This window comes from Pteronotus mesoamericanus, unplaced genomic scaffold (assembly GCF_021234165.1).
Source record: "Pteronotus mesoamericanus isolate MK-2021 breed Mesoamerican mustached bat unplaced genomic scaffold, CSHL_Meso_final contig_182, whole genome shotgun sequence".
Lineage (NCBI taxonomy): Eukaryota > Metazoa > Chordata > Mammalia > Chiroptera > Mormoopidae > Pteronotus > Pteronotus mesoamericanus.
In genome coordinates, this window is record NW_026555078.1 from 16,801,548 (window position 1) to 16,821,624 (window position 20,077).

Here is a 20,077-nt window from a genome sequence, read left to right on the forward strand (position 1 = left end):
GGAGGCACTTGACAGAATTACAAGATTCCAATTATTTCATATTTAGTCATTTGCATAAGTAAATTGGTTTTGTGACACTAGACAAGCCATCCAGGGCCCTAAACTGCTGTGAATATAACACAAAACACCTCTCTCTACTTGCTCTGAACAGAAAGTCGCTACGTCAAACCAAGTGGAAGTGATGAAGATGCTCCCCCAAATTCTCAATGAGAAGAAGGTGGGTGCATGGGTCATATCTGTTCTCTAGCCTATGGGATCTATAGGTACCATATCTAAAGCCTTCATGATACTTCCCGAACGGTCATATACGACACTTGCATGAGCAAACAATGGGAGTCTGCTTTCCCAGCCCAGGCAAATAGCATAATTATTGTCTGCTCATGATTACTTTTCTTGAGATAGGGACTTCGGAGTACTACGCAGCTCTTAAAAAGGAGATAATTACACTCTCCCAGAAGTGTCCCACCTGCGGCCTGCAGGTCACATGCAGCCCAGAATGGCTGTAAATGTAGCCCAACAACAAAATTGTAAACTTACTTAAAATATTATGAACGTTTTTGTGATTATGTGCCACAATGTATTTAACATGTGGCCCAACTCTTCTTCCAGTGTGGTGCAGAGATGCCAAAAGGCTGGACACCCCTGTGTCTAGACTGAAATTCAGAAAGATTACCAAAATACACAATTATATGATAAAAGAAAAATGCAGAACAGATTACTATTTGTGTGAGGCAATAAGAGAATATATTACCCTATATTTTTGGAAATGCACAGGGTACCTTTGGAAGGAAACGCACGATCTGGTGAAGAGTGGCTGCCTTCAGACAGGGCACCTGGGTGCCTGGGGGAGCAGGGAAGGAGAGAGAGACTTCCATTTCACATCCCACCCGATTTTACCTTTTGAATTCTATATTACGTGTTTATCTTCATTTTTTTAAAAAATCAATCTATCAATCAAAATTCACTAAGCGCTGTAAAATCTCAAAAGATGACATGAAGTCAAGTCGTGACTAGAACCTCAGAATCTGTCCTGTTTCCACATCCTCTCCTCTCTTTCTCTCTCCCACAGTCCTCCGGAGGAAATGACTCGCCGTTCTCGGCTGAGTTACATTTGCACTTTATGCTCAAATAGACCCTACTCCATAAAAAGACAGAATATTGTGATTATGAAAAGGGCTTTACTCTAACAGTCAGACCTCCCTTCTGTGCTCTGTGCTCTGGTCACATGGCCACAGAATGAACAAACGCGCATGACCTCCACCTCTGCCCTGGAGGGGTGACTCTCAGTAAGTGCCTCATGGCTGCGCACCTTCAGGGCCGAGTAAGAAAGGATAGCTCAGCCAAGTCCCACCACTACCCAGCCCTTACCTTCATTCCTCCCCGCCCGACAGCTGCCGACCAACCCAAGCGTCTGGACAGGGAAGGCGTGAGGACAGGACGAGCTTGCCGTATCCCACGCTTTCCCCTCCTTCAGTGAGGATGCTTATTTTGCATCAGTTATTTCAACATACACAGGCTAGGGGTTTTTTATTTCACTTTCAGATCCTATGGAAGGTATATGACTTATAGCAATAAACAATGCAATTAAATTCTTGTTTTCTTTAAAAAGACAACCACCACATGAATTCTTTAAGTTCACTAAAATTAACTTATCTAGATCTTCCTCTACCATCTTTCTGTTCAGGCTCTGAACATAATGGAGAGCAAAGCAAACCTTTGGGGAGCCCACACAAAGCAAACAAATGCAAGGTACACATGAAAAAGATATGCTGTCGCTTGGCCCTGAAGCTGCCTCTTCTGAATTTTCTATGTCTTGGAAGCCATGCGGAGGAAAAGCACATATGCAGGCAGAAGCAATGATGATAAAGCCAAGACAGAGGTCCAAGGAGGGAGTTCTCATGGGCATCTCCGAGAGCCACAGAAACATGGCCATGGCACCCGAGCCCTGGGCAGAGCTACTGGAAATGGCATACAATTATCTACCTAAGACGGTCCCTTCTCAACCACTGCACATGCAACCACCTCATCTGATTTCACCCACTATCGTTGGACACGCATCTCTGGTGCATGAGCAGCCTCACTGAGAACCGCGTAACTGTTCACCGCTGGCAGCACCTGCTCATGCCACGCCAGCTCTGAGTCCTTTGTGGCAGAGGGAAGCATGCGGAAAATAAATTCTCAATACTTCTAAACATTATGTTTATTGATGAAAAGCTGAAGGTCAAGGATTAAGTTCTTTTACTTTACTGGAACTCAAGGATACCTGGCCTCTTCTTAATTATTGAAGCTCTGTAAGAAATGCCCAAAATTCATTCACTGATCAAATATGTACTGAGCAGCATGTGTTCTAGGCACTACAGATCCAGAGGCAAACAATACAGACAAAAATCTCTTGCAAAGTAACTAGTTACTAGTAATGCAAAGGCAAAAGCAGCTGCAGCTTTCAAACTGTTCGGTAAAAAATAAAAACAAAAACAGAGAATGGGGACAGGGCCACATATGGTAAAACACTTACAATAAGACGGGTGTTTGTTGTACTATTGCAACTTTTCTACAGGTTTGAATATTTTCAAAATAAGACTGGAGGAGGGAAAAGGCAGGATTATAGGTATAAACTGTTTTTCAGGCAACAAATCATTGATGAGAGAACATGCTTTATAGAAGAATGCCTGTTAATCACTGAAAATGAGAAAAACACCCTTTGACATCCTTCAATGAAATTATGGCTCTAAGCAAAAATCATCAATGGATACTATAACCACTAGGTTGGGGTTCTGTGGGGAATGTAAAATGAAGGCCACACTCCAACCCCACCGGTCAATCATAGCCTCACTTAACATGGAAGTCGTCACCTGTGCCTTCTCATGCCTGTGCCTTCAGATGTGACGCAGCGGCACACACACTGCGCCACCTCCAACGTGGTCCTGCCCAAGCGGTGAGCCTGAGTCTCTACCTACCAGCTGATCTAGTCTAACTTCCAGTTTCACAAGGAACATGGAGGCCAAAGGAACAAGTTAGACATCATGGCTAGACAGCAATGAGCCAAATCCAGAATGCGGACACTGTGGGACAAGGTTCTCAAAAAAAAAAAAAAAAAAAAAAAAAATTAATGGCGTGGGGCAAAACAACATGTGGTGATGGAGGTGGGTATTACGGAATAAAAGAGACCAAAGACATCTAACGACTCAAGTACAAGGCATGGACCTTGATTTGCCCTTTTTACAATCCAAATGTAAAAAAAAAAAAAAATCTTTGAGACCACAGAAGTACTAAATATGATCTGGATATCCGATGACATTAAGGACTCATTATGAATGTTGATAGGCATGTAATGGAATGATGGTTAATAAACAAAAACAGTCCTTATCAGTTAACAAAAATTATCTCAGGCAGGAAAGGAGGGATGAGGCAATGACATTCTTGATACACTGCCAAGCCCCCCTAACTCATCCTTGGCTTCATAAAAGATAACATGTTTTTCACACCCATGTACACACCCTCTTAGGATTAAATAATTACATACCCTTACATATATGTAGCCCAGGACTTCCCCATCTTTTCCAAGACTTGGAGCACCTAAGCGTAACACTTGAATGGAAAACTGGAGTGGGCAGATGAGACGGCTCATGGTCACAGGTGACCAGCCTGGGGCCTTGGCAGGGGTAGGCCTGGCCCAGCAGGTCCAAGGGCAGAGCGCCCACCTCTCAGCATGCCTGCGCCCACTGCGCAGCGCACAGCACACCAGCGGGGAAGCCCCAGCTGGCTTAACCTCTGCAGGTTCTCCAGCGAACGTAACACATTTCAAAGAAACTGACTCCTATGGGGATGGACAGCCTGTAACAAGCTGGGTTAAGAGGACAAAACATGCATTTGCAACTGTGCTTACAGACCCAGGAGCCCGGCAGCTCTGCGAGCCCTTGCCTTTCACACTTGTGTAGCTTAATAAGAATTAACTACTCGCTGCTAACAAGGAGGTAAAGAGAGTCTGGTATGGCAATGACACAGAGGGAGAGGACAGAAGGCCTTTAGTATTCTTGGAACATCAAGGCCATTAAAGAAAAAGCAAGAGGGCGAGGAGGAGGAGGGAAGGGGGCAACCGCAGGACCAGCACACGGCTGTTCCACCGCCATCTTGATGTCCTTGACGCGTGCAGGTGGTGTGCAAGCGGCGGGCGCCCGAACAGCCCATGAGAAGGAATGAGCGGCCAATGGAGATTTATGTGAGGAGAGTGAGATGGACAAGGTAAAATTGTCAGGAGGAGTTGTTAGAAAGTAAAATATATTGTGACAATTCCACTCCTGCCGTTCATCAATAAACTGACAGATCATTTAGTGTCAATTAGGAGTGATAGATGGACAAGTCCCCATGATCCTGGGCCAAAATTAATGGCTGGGAGGGAGAGGGTGATTGAAAATGACGGCTGACATTGAGAGCAAAGTCCTGAAAGTCCCCGAGGGACCATTACTTGCCTCATTCCCTTGCAGATCAATGCAGGGACAAACCCAAAAACAGACACTTTGAGACAAAACTTAATCAGACTACCTTTCCTCCCTCTCTTTACCGAGTCTGGTTGCCTCTCTTTTAGTTCCGTTCCCCATGGCCACGCCAGGGCCCCACTTCAGGCAACTTCGGAGCCAAGGAGAGCCTGGCTCCAAGATGGAATCTTTGGCACAGCAATGACTTTGATGCCAGGAGAAGGGACTGGTAGGGATCCCAGGTCCAACAGAGATGTACGCGAGCAGAGTGAGAGGGACAAGGCAGTTCTGAATACAGCCGAGCTCAGGGGTGAGACCCAGCACCCAACACCTCTGGCCACGGAGGTGGATGACACATGCTCGGCTCTTCCTGTTGGGCGGTGTTGGGCAGGTAAAACAAAGGTGTCCCAGAGACTCACACCCTGTGGCTGTGAGGATGGCAGTGAGATCTGTAAACAGCCCGTCGACTTCCTGCCGATGACAACATAAACAGCTGCGTTTTCCTCCCCCCTCCCTTGTAGGAGGATGCCTACCTGAGAGAGTGGAACCCACCCGCCAGAGTCTGTGTAGTGCACACATAAGGCGCAGCTGTGAACTGAGCGTCTGTGCTCCCCCCACATTCCCACATGGAAGCCCTAACCCCCAGTGTGATGGCGTTTGGAGGTGGGACCTTTGGATGCTGATCTGGGTTAGGCAGGTCACGAGGGTGGAGCCCTGTGATGGAACTAGTGCCCTTCTTAAACGAGGAAGACACACGAGATTGCTCTCCCTGCGTGTGTGTGCGCGCACCAAAGGCGGAGATGTGAGGACACGCCTGTGGAGAGGGCGCTCACCCCGTGCCCGGCTGGGCTGGCACCCTGACCTCGGCTTCCAGCCTCCAGGACTGCGAGAAGTAAATGTGTTTAACCTCCCAGGCTGTGGCATTCTGTTGCAGCGGCCCAAGCCGACTGGGACAGGTGCCCAACATAGCACCATTATTATTACCATCCCGCAAGAACTGAAGGTGAGTACGCTCTTTTTCCGTGTGAGTCCTCTGCTCTAAGCAGACCGACAATAAGGTTACTACTCCCCCAACACTCATGCCTACACCAGTCCCTGAACCAAAATGCTGTCCTCCCGATCCTCCTTGGCCATCAGAGTTCACCCAGCTTGATCCCCATCGTTTTGGCAAGGGACTCCCTGGCCACTGTGGTTACTCTCCCCGGAGCTCACAGCGCCAGTGTTTCCACTCCACTGGGCTCCTTCTGCCTTCCTGATTTTTGTGAATGAAAATGCCCGATCCCCCCAACTGTCCAAGCTCTTCCAGGGCAGGGGGCACACCGACACTCTGGACTCCCCAGAACGCCCTGCAGATGGCAGGGGCGCGTGTGGCCCGGCCTTCATGGGGCAGATCATCAGGGAGCCCAGCCATCGCCTCTCCCACCCGGACGGGCCTCCCTTCCTCTTTCTGTTTCAAATCCGTTCTACTTGCCCTCAGATGCCAACTTGCCTTTGCTCCAACAAGCTCAACAGTCAACCTGCCTTCCTACTTCAAAAAAGAAAAAAAAAAAGAGGCCAATCCAAAAGGAAATGTCCCCGATTCCCTACTCCCCTGATAACTAACCAGCTTTCTCCTGTCCTAGAGGAAAAATGTCCCCACCTCCTCCTGTCCAAGGTTAGCTCGTCTCTCTCAGAAGGTCTTGACCCTGTCCCTTCTCCAGGATCCCACTCCTTCAAGTCTGCCCTGTTTCATCCGGACTCGCTCTTTCCCCAGGTATTACACACGCGATTCACAACACAGGCTTCCCCTTCCAAACACTGTCCCTTTCCTCTGCTTCTCAGAGCAGTAGCTTCTCTTACTAATCCCACTTCCTCACGTCCCACTTCTTTAAGCTCACTGTAATCTGGCTTCTGCCCCAATGTAAATCACTGTAACCACTTTCTTAAATGCCCCTAGTCACCTCCAAGTAGCCAAATCCAAGGCTCTGACCTCATTTTCTTCTATCTCTGCAGATGATGCACGTGGCACCTCCTCTTTGACCTCTCTTCTAGACCCCCAAACTGTGGAAACTGTCCGCTAGCCGACCACCTGCCCTGAAATCAGGTCTCTCCTCCCGCACTCCCTATCTGACATCTGACGGCACTACCTGGCCAGTCACCGAAGCGAGGCACCTTGCCGTGACCTTTAACCCCTTCCTCTGTCCCGCATGCAGTCAATGGCACTCCTATTTACTCTACCTCCAGAGTGTCCCCACATCTCCTCTCCTGTCCAGGCTCATACTACTGCCCCAGAGCAGGCTCTTGTCACCCTGCGTAGAAAGTGTAACCTTCCCAACAGGTCTGCCAGCCTTCCAGAGCTCTGCTTCCCACCGAGAGCAAAGGGACCAATCAAAAATACTGACCTCATCATTCATTTGTTCAGTAAATAGTCACTGAGTGCTTATTATGGACTGGCACTATTGGAAGTACTGGAAGTATGGAAATAAGACTGTATCGCCACTCATGGAGCTTACATTACAGTAGAGAGAAAAAGACAATATATGTATGTGCACATACGTGTGTATCCACATATGTCCAGTGGTGGTGCACAAAACAGGAGACGGAGAACACAGAGTAGACGAGGGTGCTACTTTACATACACGGAGGTCAGACGGAGCCATGTGGGCCACGGTGAGGACTCCGGGGTTTGGCTGAACTGGCAGGAGAATGCCAATGGAAGGTTCTGCGCAGACAAGTCAAATGACCTCACCTGTTTTAAAAAGGTCTCCCTGCTCTGTGGACATAAGACCGAGGGACCCAAGGGTGAAAGGGTGACAGGAGGTTCTCACTCGAGGCGATGCTAGAAATGGCGGTGGCTGTAGCTGGGCAGCGGCAGCGCAGACAGCAGATGTACTTCAACCGCACACTTAACACGCAGCGCTGACAGAACGGGCAGGAGTGGAGGAGATGGAGACAGGGTTGCAGGGTGGTTCCCAGGTTTATGGTCTGAGTAACAGGGGAGACGGGCGGCCATTTACAGAGACCTGGCACAGACTTTGCGAGGCACAGGTCAGGGGACAGAATGGAAGGGGTGGCAATGAAGAGGACCGACCTGGATGTGTTAGGACTGAGTCGCGTATTCAAGTGGAAACGTCACGTGGACAGCTGGACGTTTGTGAGGAGGCCTGCGCTAGAGATATAAATTCTGGAGTCATCAGTGTGTAAATGATAGTTAAACTCCTGAGACTGAGTTGAGATCACGCCAAGAATGAGTGTTAACAGAGAAGAGAGGAAGTTCAAGGATGAGCCCTGGGTACGCCAACATTTAGAGGGGTCAGGACTAGGCCACAGACTGAGGAGCCAAGCAAGTGAATCCCTTGAAAAATAACACATGAAATGGAAAAGCATCTCTCTCCAAGAGGAAACTGATTTCATCTGGAAAAACCTTTAATATATTCATTGAGGAATAAACTCTTGAGATCCTCTTTAGTTCTCTGAGAAGAAGATACAGGATTTGTCTCATTTTCATATTTCAAAATAAATTCCAGATATTAAAAGCACTAAAATCCCGTAATAACTTAGAAAAATGGAGCTCCTCTTTAAGACTCTCATTGGTAGTATGTGAGACGTACATTTCAAAGTCACCTTCTTGTTCTTGGTTAATTCTAAAAAGTAGTGTCATGTTGATTCAAGCCAGGTGGCTCATCCTGGTTAGAGCACTGTCCTGATATTATGCCAAGGTTGAGGGTTCAATCCCTGGTCAGAGCACATACAAGAATCAACCAATGAATGTATAAATAAGTGGAACAATGAAGCACTATTTCTCTCTTTTTCTCTCAAATAAATATATAAAAATAAATGAATAAATTCAAAAAGTAGTGTTATGTAGAGTAAAGAAAATAGTGTGGTACCTAACAGCATATGAATGGATAAAAAGATGAATGAAACAGAATAACAAATGTAAAGTAGACTTTGGTACATAAACAAATGTAGAATATGGTAAAGGTGGCTTCTAAATTCACTGGGAAAGATGGATTTTTAAATAAATGATGTTGGGATAATAGCCATTTAGAAAAAGATAAAACTAGATCCATACCTCTTAACATACACTGAAATTAATTCCACATGAGTCAGAAATCTAAGTTTTAAGAGTTAGATTTAGGGTATGGTCTTATTCCAATAAAATGATCTAGAACAACAGGCAGCTGGCCTGTGGGCCACAGTTTGCTGAATGTAAATATATGGAAACAAAGAAGGATAAATTTTTAAACTTATATATGCATGCTCATTTTTTATAAAAAGTAGTAGAGAAAGGATAAACCCAAAATGAATAAAGAAGCTACCCATAAGGGAGGGATGGGAATGAAGTGGAGGGGATAAAGATGGGAACAAGATGTTTCTGAATATATCTTTCTATACCATTTGATACAATAAAAGTATACATTATCACCTGTTCTTGCCAAAAAATCATTAACTTGAATGTAATCATGAGGAATTAACCAGAAAAATGGAGAATGTCAGATATTCAACAAGAAAACTGGCCTAGGCTCTTCCAAAAAAAAAAAAAAGAAGGAACTGTTTTGGGTAGAGATGGTCGGGGGTTTGGAGTTATTTTAGATCGAGACTATAAAGAGTCTGAACTACCAAATACAATGTGTGAACCCTGATTGGATCCTGAAACTATTCTAAGACCTTTTGGGGACAACTGGGAAAGTTTAAACTAGATATTAAGTCATTATGAAGTTTCTGCGATGTGATAATGACACTGTGATTATTTGGAGGATGTCCTCCATCTGCAGAAATGCACGCTGCGGTCTCTAGAGGCCGAATGTCATGACGACTGCAACTTGTTTTCAAGTGATTCAGGGGGAAAAGTGTGTGTGTGTTTTCAGAGGTGGGGAGAGGAAGGCAGGGGGATGGGGAAAAGAACTGGAAAAAATATTTTTGATAGTGCTATTTTGAAGGCAACAACTGCTGAAGGAAATTCTGAACAAGAATAATATGTATTCCTTGAGAAAAAGAAATTCCCTTCCTGAATATATATTAAGTTGTTAAACTAGATAGTTGGCCAGCCCACTGTAGTAGTAAATACTTTTTTGGTTTACTTTTCACCTAAAAGTCAGTGCAAAGAATTAAAGACCAAAGTCCGTTGTAATCTAGCAGTTACTAACAGGCAATTCCACCTGTTTAGAAAATTACACCAAGAACAACGCGATGCTACAATATGGATGACTCTGATAACATTATGCCAAGTGAAAGAAGCCAGTCACAAAAACATCAACCACATCGTGTATGATTCCATTTACATGACATGTCCAGAATAGGGAAATCATAAAGACAGAAAGCAGATTGGTGGCTACCTAGGGCAGGGGAGACTTGGGTTTGGTGGGAGAGGTGTCAGAAAAATGTGGTGGTAATACTACAACTCTGTGACTAGACTAAGAACAACTGAATTATACATTTTAAATGAGTGAATTATAAGGTATATGAGTATATCTCAAAAAAGCTGCTGCAAAAAAATAAAAGAACACCGGAGAAGAACGCCCAAACCCACCCTGCCCGCGTTCCCCTCCCGTGAGCTGCTGGCACTCACTTGGACGCCTTCATGCAGTCGTCTGCCCAGCCTCCTTGCCGGCGGGGTGGTTTGGGCGGGGGAGCCTACAAGGAAAAAGAAGCCAAAGGAACACAGTCACTCAGCATGTGCATCCAAGCAAGCAGTGGCTGTGGTTAAAGTCACCTAAACCAACAGTCAACCTATCAAAGCCTTTCAAATAAAAATACAGTAACCCTTCCATTTACTACGAAAATCCAGATGCTTTCATACCCTTCTGGTGGGTATACACTGGCAAGATCTGGAGGGTAATTTGGCAGTGTCTGCTGAAAGCCTTAAAAATAAATGCTCATACTTTTTGAGCCAGCAAATATAATCCAAGGAATTTATCCCAAGGAAACAATCAGAGAAACATGTCCTTTTTGAACAGTGAATACATAATTGGAAACAACCAAAACAGACAGCAATAGGAGTTAAGTACATACGGAATACACATGTGAAAATACTGTGCAATAATAAAAATTAACGTTAAAAAGATTTACTGATAAGAAGGTTCAATATACACGAGCTTTTAAAAACATTTAAACTGTAGGTATACACTTCTAACTTTGTGAAAAGATTATTAATACCTAGTAACTAGTGTTAATTAGCTCTAAATCCATAGCTGAAAGAGGACTCCAGTGACAGGATTATGGGAAATTTTTATTTTCCTTCTGTGCACCACTGGGCATCTTCCGAATGTTTAAATCATCAACTTGTACTACTTTTATAAAGTAATAAAATAAAGCTATAAGAGAGAGGCTTGCTCAAAAGAAAAACTAAACTGGTGGGTTAAAAATCTAGTCAGATTATTTGGGCAGGAAGCAGTCACCTGCAATGGATACACTCAGAAACCCAAGTGCAGGAACTGCTGAGGGGCTTACCTCAACTAAAAATCCCACGGGGACACCAGCAATCCACTCGATCATTGAGTTGGGTAAAACAACAAAGAACATCTCCTATTTTGGATTACCCAGCACTTACCTAGGTAGTTTTCTAAAATACCTCCTTTCCCCCCAAGAACTTCACATCATCCTAAGTGTTGCTCTCCACCTCAGGAGACACTTAGGGAAACGCACTAGAACAGGGGCTGGCAAACGTTTCTGCAGAGGGGCGGACAGTTCCTGCGGCAGCTCCTCTGCTCTGATGCGGCAGCTCCTCTGCTCTGATGCGGCAGGGCAACGAACAGCAGCAGACAGTGAGCAAGCAAAGGGGTACCGCTTACAAAAGCAAGCAGCGGGCCACATTTGGCAAGAAGGATGGGGTCACCTGACCCCTGGACCAAACTGTGCCATTGCCACGTCCTTTAAACTGTTGCTTGCGGCCTCACACAACTGTTTAAGGAAGCGCTTCCTCAACATGCCCAACACCTTGACACTTTGACATTCTGGTTTTGCACCTCTCCTCTAGCAGCACCCCCGAGGCAGCCCAGCCGGACCAGGACGTGCTCCGTAGACACTGGGCCTTTCTGCAGGGTGAGGCAGAACCTGCTGGAAATAACTGACTGAGAAGCAGCTGAGTCCTGGAGTGCCTGTATCCAACTTAGCTCCAGGGAACGTAAGTAGTACCTTAGAGAAAACAAACTTGACTTGTCTACACTAGAGGCAGGTAATGGAGCTACCTGGATGCTCTGTACATCTCAACTGGAAATGACAAAAATATAGGAGTGAAAAAGAAGCTACTGTTTGTCTCTGTTGGGGAAGAAATCCAAAGATGTAACAAGAGATCCCTACCACCACTTCCCAGTCTACACATCCTTTTTGGTGCACCTGCCACACTCCTCACTTGCCATCTGTAGGCTAGAAGGGGAAGCCTTATATGCCACCATCCTTCTTACCTAAGCACAGCTGACTGAATGGGGAGTTGGGGAGGGGGCGGGCATCGACCTGATCCAATTGGAACCCACTCAATTCTCTGTCCCAGGAATCTGGAATTGAAGCTCAGAGGTCAGACTGCTCAGCACTGAGACTGGAACTACAGGACCACATGGAATCAGAATAATCAAAACTACCACCAGCCAAAGTCGTGTATAAGAAGAAACCAAGAACCTTGTCTTCTTGCGCTCTTACCATCGGTAAGGCACCGTGATGGGGAGACTTACATTGTTAAAGAGAACAGACTGAACCATAGCAGGACCGTTCAGGATGTTTTTAAACCAATGTGGCTTTAAACCATCCATGTGCTTTTGAAGATAACATCTATAGTTCTTTACCAAACAACAGAACCATCTTGCAATCATCAAACAATAGAAGCATCTAATGATCATGTGAATACCTCAATCTAAAGGTCAAACTTGCAACCACATGTTTTGTTTGGCCACACAGTGTGGTTTTGTTTGTTTTTATTTTAAAATTTAGGCTACCATTTAAAAAGTTGGGGCAGGGGGAAGGCTCCTTTAAGTCTGGCCCCAGGAAGACTATCGGGAGGATGAGTGAAATCCTTTCCACCCAGAGGTAACACAAAGACACATTTTCTCTCTTATTCTTCCAATTACGAAATAGTGCCAGTACATTAGGACCGCAGCTTCAAAATGTGGACAAAAAGCCCTGACCATTGTGGCTCAGATGGTTGGGCACTGGCCCACAACATGAAAGGTCACCAGTTCGATACTTAGTCCGGGCACATGCCTGGGTTAGGGGTTCGGACCCTGGTTGGGGCACGTTCGATACTTAGTCCGGGTACGTGCCTGGGTTGGGGGTTCAGACCCTGGTTGGGGTACGTGTGAGAGGCAACTAATCCGTGTTTCTCTCCCACATCGATGTTTCTCTCCCTCTCTTTCTCCCTCCCTTCCCCTCTCTCTAAAGACAAATAAATAAATAAAACCTTTAAAAATAATGTGGACAAAAAGGGGGTGCTATAATAAATCTAACAGAAAGTAGCCTCACAGAGTGAACCGATCATAAATTCCCCCCTGGGCAGATCATGAAATGCCAGAAGTAATCCTCTTTTCCAGACAATTTGAAGGCTAACCACCCTCGAGAGAGCACGTAATCTTCTTAACTATTTTGTACCTTGCTTTCTCCCACTTCATGTAATCTTTCTTCGTTCCCTCCTTAATTCTAACTGTGTAAAAGAAACGGCAAAGATGTTCTTCTCTGGAACATTTGGGATCTTGCTTCCTGGCAATTTTCATCATTTTGGCTCAAATAAATTCTTCTAAAAAGTCTCTACAGGTTTGGACATTCTTACATTGACAAAAACAAAGAGATCACCACCTAACAGTCACCCAACAGCATTTGACAACACACAAAGGCTTTCCAAACACAAAGGCTTTTACGTATGTATGTATTTATTTATTTATTTACACTAATGACCAAAGACTTCACAATTTGGCCTATGGTGTAAAACTGAAGGTTACTTTTCACTGAGATCACCTGAGAGAGGAAGAGTCACAAAGAAATTCTCTGCACAGCGTGGGGCAGCATTACAGCCAACCCTCCAGCTCCCCAGTGGGAGTCCTGGCCAACCTCAGGAGAGGGCGCTGAGGCTGATGGGAGACGGGAGGACAGGCGGAACTCAGTGCCTACAAGTCAGGCCTTGTGCAGTTAGTGGGAGATGTCTCTTTCCTGATGTGGAATCCTTATGTTTGTGATTGAGTACTCTGAGTCCAGGGACAGAAATTTCTTTCGGATAAGACATGCTTAATTAACCACTATTACCTAGCATTACTAAAACAGTGTGTTCTGACAACAAGAATAAATTTGTAATATATAACAAAGCTAACTGGACTTGTACCAACATCGGAAGTGCTGAGGACAGGAAAGGTCAAAGGAGCTTTATGGGGAAAGTGGGGCTTGCCCTGGAGTGGAGAGAGAAGCAGAGATAAGAAAGCATTCCAGAAGCAACCACATACAAGGTGCAAGACAGCATGTAACACTAGAGCTGTAGCAAATGCTGTTCACTGGCCACCATATGGGAGGGGTCCCTGGGAAAACTCTTTGGGGGTACCACAAGCTCCTCAGCATCCACTGCTTTACAAGTACAGGTCATAGGTGGAAGCCAATGTAACTTGATCATAATGTAGTAGTTTCAAATTAGGTGCAAACGATCTGTTTAAAATGTAAGTGGATGACTGGCTTTTAGCAATGTAATTTAAAAGGCCTGGGGGGTTCTTTTGCATGGACAGCTCGGTCCCTGAGCACGTGGCTACTAGTTAGCCCTGTTTCAAAGAGAGCCCCATGGCTCCCTTCCTAGGGTGACCTGGAACACGAGGCACTCTCCTAGGCCAAGCTGCTCCTAGGGGAAGAGGGACTGCTGGGCGTCCCCCTCCCCAAGTGGTGGTGATAGGTCAGATGCCGGGGCACTTGAGGGGACGGCTTGGATGCCCTCCCCAGGGCGAATGTCTCAGCCCCGGTGCCCACATGTAGTGGTGAGAGGCTGTAATTTCCAGATCCTTACATCTGGGGCGGGGTTCTCTGTGGAATGGCTTGGGAATTTAAAAGAAAGGGAATTCACTCTTGCTTCATCCTTGAAACTAGAAACCTAATCTTTAGGCAGGCACTTTTCTCATGAAGCACACCAGTTTCAGAGTCCTCCTAGACCAAGCACTTGGGAAGATAGTACCAGTCTGTTTTGAGTTAGGACTTTGGTGCCCTGTGTGACAAGAAGAAAAAAGAAAAAACCTGGATGGGTGCAAGAGAGCAGAGCTCAAATGATTTTAGAAGCCAGAAAGAAGAGAAGGCCTGATCCTAGAATTCAAAAGTCCTGGTGTATTCCTCAAATTGCTCTGCTTGTGAAATTCAGAGGCACGTCCCCATGACATCTATACCCAAGACATCTGCTGGGAAAACAATGTCCGATTTTGGCAGATTTATGGCCAGATAATGTGACCCAAACTTGTTTTTAAAAAAGAGAGGGTCTTAAAATGTGTAACACCAGGAGGGACAGAAGTAGGCACAGTGATGGCAGCCCCAGGCAGCGCATCCGTCCCGTTCTCTCTTGAAAGCTGGAGCCACGTCTCTGAGTGTGGGAAACAAGCACAGTCTGCCGGGCCCGCCGCCTGATGGACAGAAGGGGGCAGGACCCCGCATAGCTCCTGAAGAGAAGCAAAAATGTGCTCTCTCCAAAAATAAACGGGGGGCAGGAATGACTGTAAGTAAAGAGTGGGAAGCACATGACTGGCGGTTGCAGTCCTGAAATACCAGCTCTCCACAGAAAGGATCCTGTGATAGGCAGAGCGCGGGAAATTCAGGAAACGGCCTCTTTATATGGTCTCATCCGAATGGGCCAGGATTCAACGAACTGGAATTACCAAGTCAGAGGGAGTCTGTAGGGCCAGACTTGTTTCTGATCTTTATATGGTTCCCCCAGATTCTTAAGATGCCAAAATAGAAAAGATGCTGCAGTGCCAAAAAAGGAGCCTTTTGGGTTTAGAAACTTCTCACACACTCTCACAAGTCCTAGAGGGACCCCACAATGTGAGTCAGTCCCAAATCCAAACTGTAACGTGTTTCAAAAAGCTGGTCCAAACACAGGTATGAATTTCCAGCAGAAAAGACATTCAGTTAAGGCAAGATCCACTGCAAACTCCATACCTACTGATCTTCCAGCTCCCAGGACCCAAACAGCTCCCATGTTTAAACCTGGATTACTGGCTAAAAACAAACTGCCCTTCCTTTCTCCAGCAACCTGAAAGAAGATCCAAGAAAGCTGTTCTACATGCTTGATGAGAGGGGAGACGAACATTTAATACGTGCACACATGCAGGGACTGGCATTTATTCCTCAAATCTGTCAGCCACGCACAGTTCCATCTCTGACAATTGCTTCTTCCTGTCTCAACCCTGGGTCTGACAACTAATTCATTATAGACCTGAGTTTCCCCTCATGGATTTAAGATCATGGGAGGTAATAGACCATCTAAGAATCCCTGTGAATAAACATAGCTCTTTCAAGCTGAAATGGACATATCAAAATGAAAAATCTATTTTAAGTATGAGAAAGAAACCCGATCATCAATAGATGCTAAAGCCATTAGGTAAAAGATTGATTGATGGGGAACCGGACATTCTGATGGTGCCAAAAAAAATCACTCCACACGTTACGTGCCAGCTGCAAAGGAGAAAGCGTTCCTCAGTGGAGATCTCTAGCACCACCCTAACTCAGTGACCGCGCTGTCCAGCGCGGACAGCCGGACCTGGAGCACTTGAAGCACACGGCGGCACCCAGGGAAAACTCCAGCCACAATGCTCAGCAGGAAATCTAATCAAGCCTTCCAATCTGATTGCCGGCTTGCTGGAAGTAAGTTCAATGAGACGAGGAAGAAGGAACGAGACAAATCCAGCATTGAGGGAAACGATAGAACAACTGACCCAAATACCATTAAAAAGATGCGTGGCGGTAGAGCAGGGGACTATTCTAAATAAAAAGAGACAAGAGAACTTAATGAAATGGTTCTTGATTGGATCCTGGTTTGAAAAAAATAGTTATAAAAGATATTTTGGAAACTAGGGGAAAAGAATTACAGACTGGGTAATAGATGATATTAAGGAACTGTTAATACTAATAGGTGTGGAAAATAGATTTCTACGAAAATGTTCCTGTTTTTCAGAGATATACAAGTATGCTGAAGCGTTTAAGTGACATCATAATTTTGCTTTGAAATCATTCAGCAAAAAATTATATATAAAATACAAATGCATATTTTTAAATATTTTATAAAGTGTCATTTAAGTAAGTATGGCAAAAGGTTGATAACGGTATCTATTTGTTAGGATATGTTCAGTAAGATAGAAGACCAGAAAGTAGCTTGTCTAATCCTTAACTCTTTAGTCAGGCGAGCAGAGAGAGGGTTTAAGAATAAAGTCTGGATTAAAAAGTGATGCTCAAAACAAACTGTAATAGCTTGAGCACTGTGCCAAACTGTCAGGCTGAATTCAGCATGTATCTTTGTACTTGGAGAGTAGCTGTGACTTTACTGCATGTTGCATGTCACAAGATATACTTCTGATACCAACAGTACAGTAACTTTAAAGAATAAGTGACTAAATTGGGAAGGAAGATGTGAGATTGCCAGGAAGAAGTAAAGGGGGAAAGCTGTAGTTTTAAAGGTGGGGGATAGGAGGGGGAAGCGAGATCAAGGTAGGGGGAAAGGAGGGACAGTCCTGGGTGAGAATTGTTACTTTCTAGCTGTGTAGCCTTGGGCTACTCACGTCTTCACTATGCCTTCTTTCCCTCATGTGTAAAATGACAGTGATCAAGAGTTCCCTACAGATCTATTGTAAACACTAGAGACAATCTCTTGCATAGAGCCAACATTTAATAAATGATGATAATAGTGGCTTCTATAGTATGTGTCAGAAATAATAATAGTAACAAAATAAACTTTGGAGGAAAAAGTGTTAATGCCTAAGGTTGAGAAAATGGGGAGTTTTTGTTTGGAAAACAATGCAGGGCCTTTTATTTGGGACTGCCTTCCACAAGTTTTTTTTTTCTTTCTTTTTTTAAAAAGATTTTATTCATTTAATTTTTAGAGAAGGGAAGGGAGGGACAAAAAGAGGGAGAGAAACATCAATGTGTGGTTGCCTCTTGAGCATCTCCTACTGGGAAACTGGCCCACAATCCAGGCATGTGCCCTGACTGGGAATCGATCCAGTGACCCTTTGGTTTGCAGGCTGGCACTCAATCCACTGAGCCACACCAGCCAGGGTGTGCCTTGTGTAAGTTTCATTCCAGGGATCCACCTCTTACCTATTCCAGCTTCTGTGAAGAGAAATGCTTTAAAGCAGCCTGAATCAAGGAGAGGAAACCGCAGTTCTAACTGTTCACTGAGAAATCAGTGTGATGCTCAGGACAACCACAGTGTCTGGCAATTACTCTGCTGCTATCATAATCCCCAAATATTTCCACAGAGCCTAGAGTAAAAAGACCATATCCCTTATCCCATATCTCAATACACAGTCGACAAACTGCCCACTTCAAATGACTCACGGGATAGGGCTGCCAGCAGTTTGTTGAAGAGGCTGTTGCAAAGAGAACAGATTTCTGCCAGCAGTTTGTTGAAGAGGCTGTTGCAAAGAGAACAGATTTCTGCCCCAAAAATCATCCTTAAAATTCATCCTGGATATTCCTCCCTTTGATGGCATCATCTTAATCTCAATTATATCTTATTGGGTCATCCTAAATCAGCTCTCCCCTCTTCTTGGGCCTCTACCTCCCAGACACTTATAAAGAAATGCCCTGTTCCCCCATACATTTTGCAGTGCAGCCAAAATAAACATTCCTTTCAACTTTCATCATTATTCAAAACCTATATGTTTTTGTCATTCTCGTAACTCCTTTCAGTTTGTGAAAATCCATCCGGCATGTGTGAAGCCAGAAGTGTGCGCAATGTTGAGAGTGTAAATTCCCAGCACTCCAAGCAGCAAGCCCTCCTGGCACCTGTGACTTTGTATAAGCACAGTCTAGACTTGCTACTGCAACCAAATCCAGACTGGAACAACTTGGAGCCAGTGGAGAGCAGAGCAGCACACTGTCACCTAGATGCTTTAAGAAACCTGATCTCTCACAAGACTCCTTAAGAGTGATGATGGCAGAGAAGTCCCAGGAGGCTTGAAAGCAGTATTAAACCATGTGCTGGTGGCCCGCATCCTGTGAGACCTAAAGAGGAAGCCCTGACTCCACTCGCCACTCTGTTCACTGCAGGGAGACCACAAACATTACAGGTCTTTCACTGCCATCCTTTTTTTTTTTTTTTATCCTTACCCGAGGACATTTTTGTTCATTGCTTTCAGAGAGAGAAGGAAGAAAGGGGGAGAGAGAAAAGTCGATATAAGAGAGAAACATTGATTGGTTCCCTTTTTGCACATGCCCTGACCGGGGATCGAACCCGAAACCTTGGGTATGTGCCCTACCCAGAAATCACACCCACAACCTTTTGGTTATGAGACGACACTCCAACCAACTCAGCCACACTGGCCAGGGCTGCAGTCCTTCTCTATGTTGCCTCTGTTATAGAAGCAAGAGAGGACACTCTCAGCACTGAGCAGGATCATGGCTGGCTAATTAGCACATACTTCCCTCTACCCTGCTGACGATATTTCAAGTGACCCCAGTAAGCCTCAAAATTTTTTTAACTTCTAAGACTGGGTTTCCTCCCTGGCTGGTATGGCTCAGTGAGCTGAGTGCTGGCCTGCGAACTAGGTCCCCAGTTGCGGGCATGTGAGAGACAACCAATGGGTGTATCTCTTGCACATTGCTGTTTCTCTCCCTCTCTTTCTCCCCCCCCCACAAAAGTAAATAAACAAAATGTGTTTTTAAAAAATGACAACAGCCAACACAATAGCTGATGTGAATTAATCAAAATTATTAAAAAGAAAATAAAGCATGTGCATCCCATATTTCTAGATTTCATGAACTGTCAGTATTTTGTTTGTGGGGGGCCAGATGTGGTTGGCAGGACAGAGTTAACAGCTTTTAATTTTGTTAAGAATATTTTTTTAAAACCATCATTTCCTCCCATCATCATTTCATTAAAGAAGGGACTTTCTCACTCTAACCAAATTAGGAAGGACATAAACCAGGATAAAGAATGATCCTTTAGGTAGCGACGGCATCTCCCCTGGGGTCTGAGGCTGGCCCCCCACCCCACTGAGGGTGTTGCAGTTGGCCAGCCCCCGGCTCCACTGTAACCACGTGTGACTGAAAGGCAGTGACCGAAAATGTCAGTATGTCAGAGGAGATGCAACAGGACTTGACAGAACGTGATACTCAGACACCAGAGAAATATAACAGAGAGGACACTGTGGCCCATATTAGGAAGAGGTCTGACAAGAAGTTCAACCCCACCTGGCACTGCATTGCAGGGAGAAACCCAAGCAGTTACATGACCTATGCAAACACTTCATCTACTTCTACCTGGGCCAAGTGGCCGTTCTTCTGTTCAAATCTGGTCAAAGGCATGGATTGTGCCACATACCCAGTGACCCACCCAAACACAAGGGCTGTCGCCTACTTTCCAAATGGCAGAGGCTGAAGTCTTCAGCCTTGCCTAAAGGAACACCTTGCTCTTGAACCTTCACTGTGTTGTTCTGTACAGAGCATTCTCTCTACTCATT

General features: G+C 45.1%; 1 protein-coding gene and 1 pseudogene across 1 annotated transcript in view; one reads left to right on the forward strand and one right to left on the reverse strand.

Annotated features, from left to right (window-relative positions):
* Window positions 1-20,077, reverse strand: part of IFT43 (intraflagellar transport 43) — a 75,966-nt gene that overhangs the window by 37,466 nt on the left and 18,423 nt on the right. Inside the window, exon 3 of the mRNA XM_054567236.1 lies at window positions 10,027-10,091. Coding sequence (XP_054423211.1) covers window positions 10,027-10,091 — 65 coding nt within the window. The remainder of the gene's footprint in view (window positions 1-10,026; window positions 10,092-20,077) is intronic.
* LOC129066054 (dynein light chain 1, cytoplasmic-like) lies at window positions 12,451-20,033 on the forward strand (annotated as a pseudogene).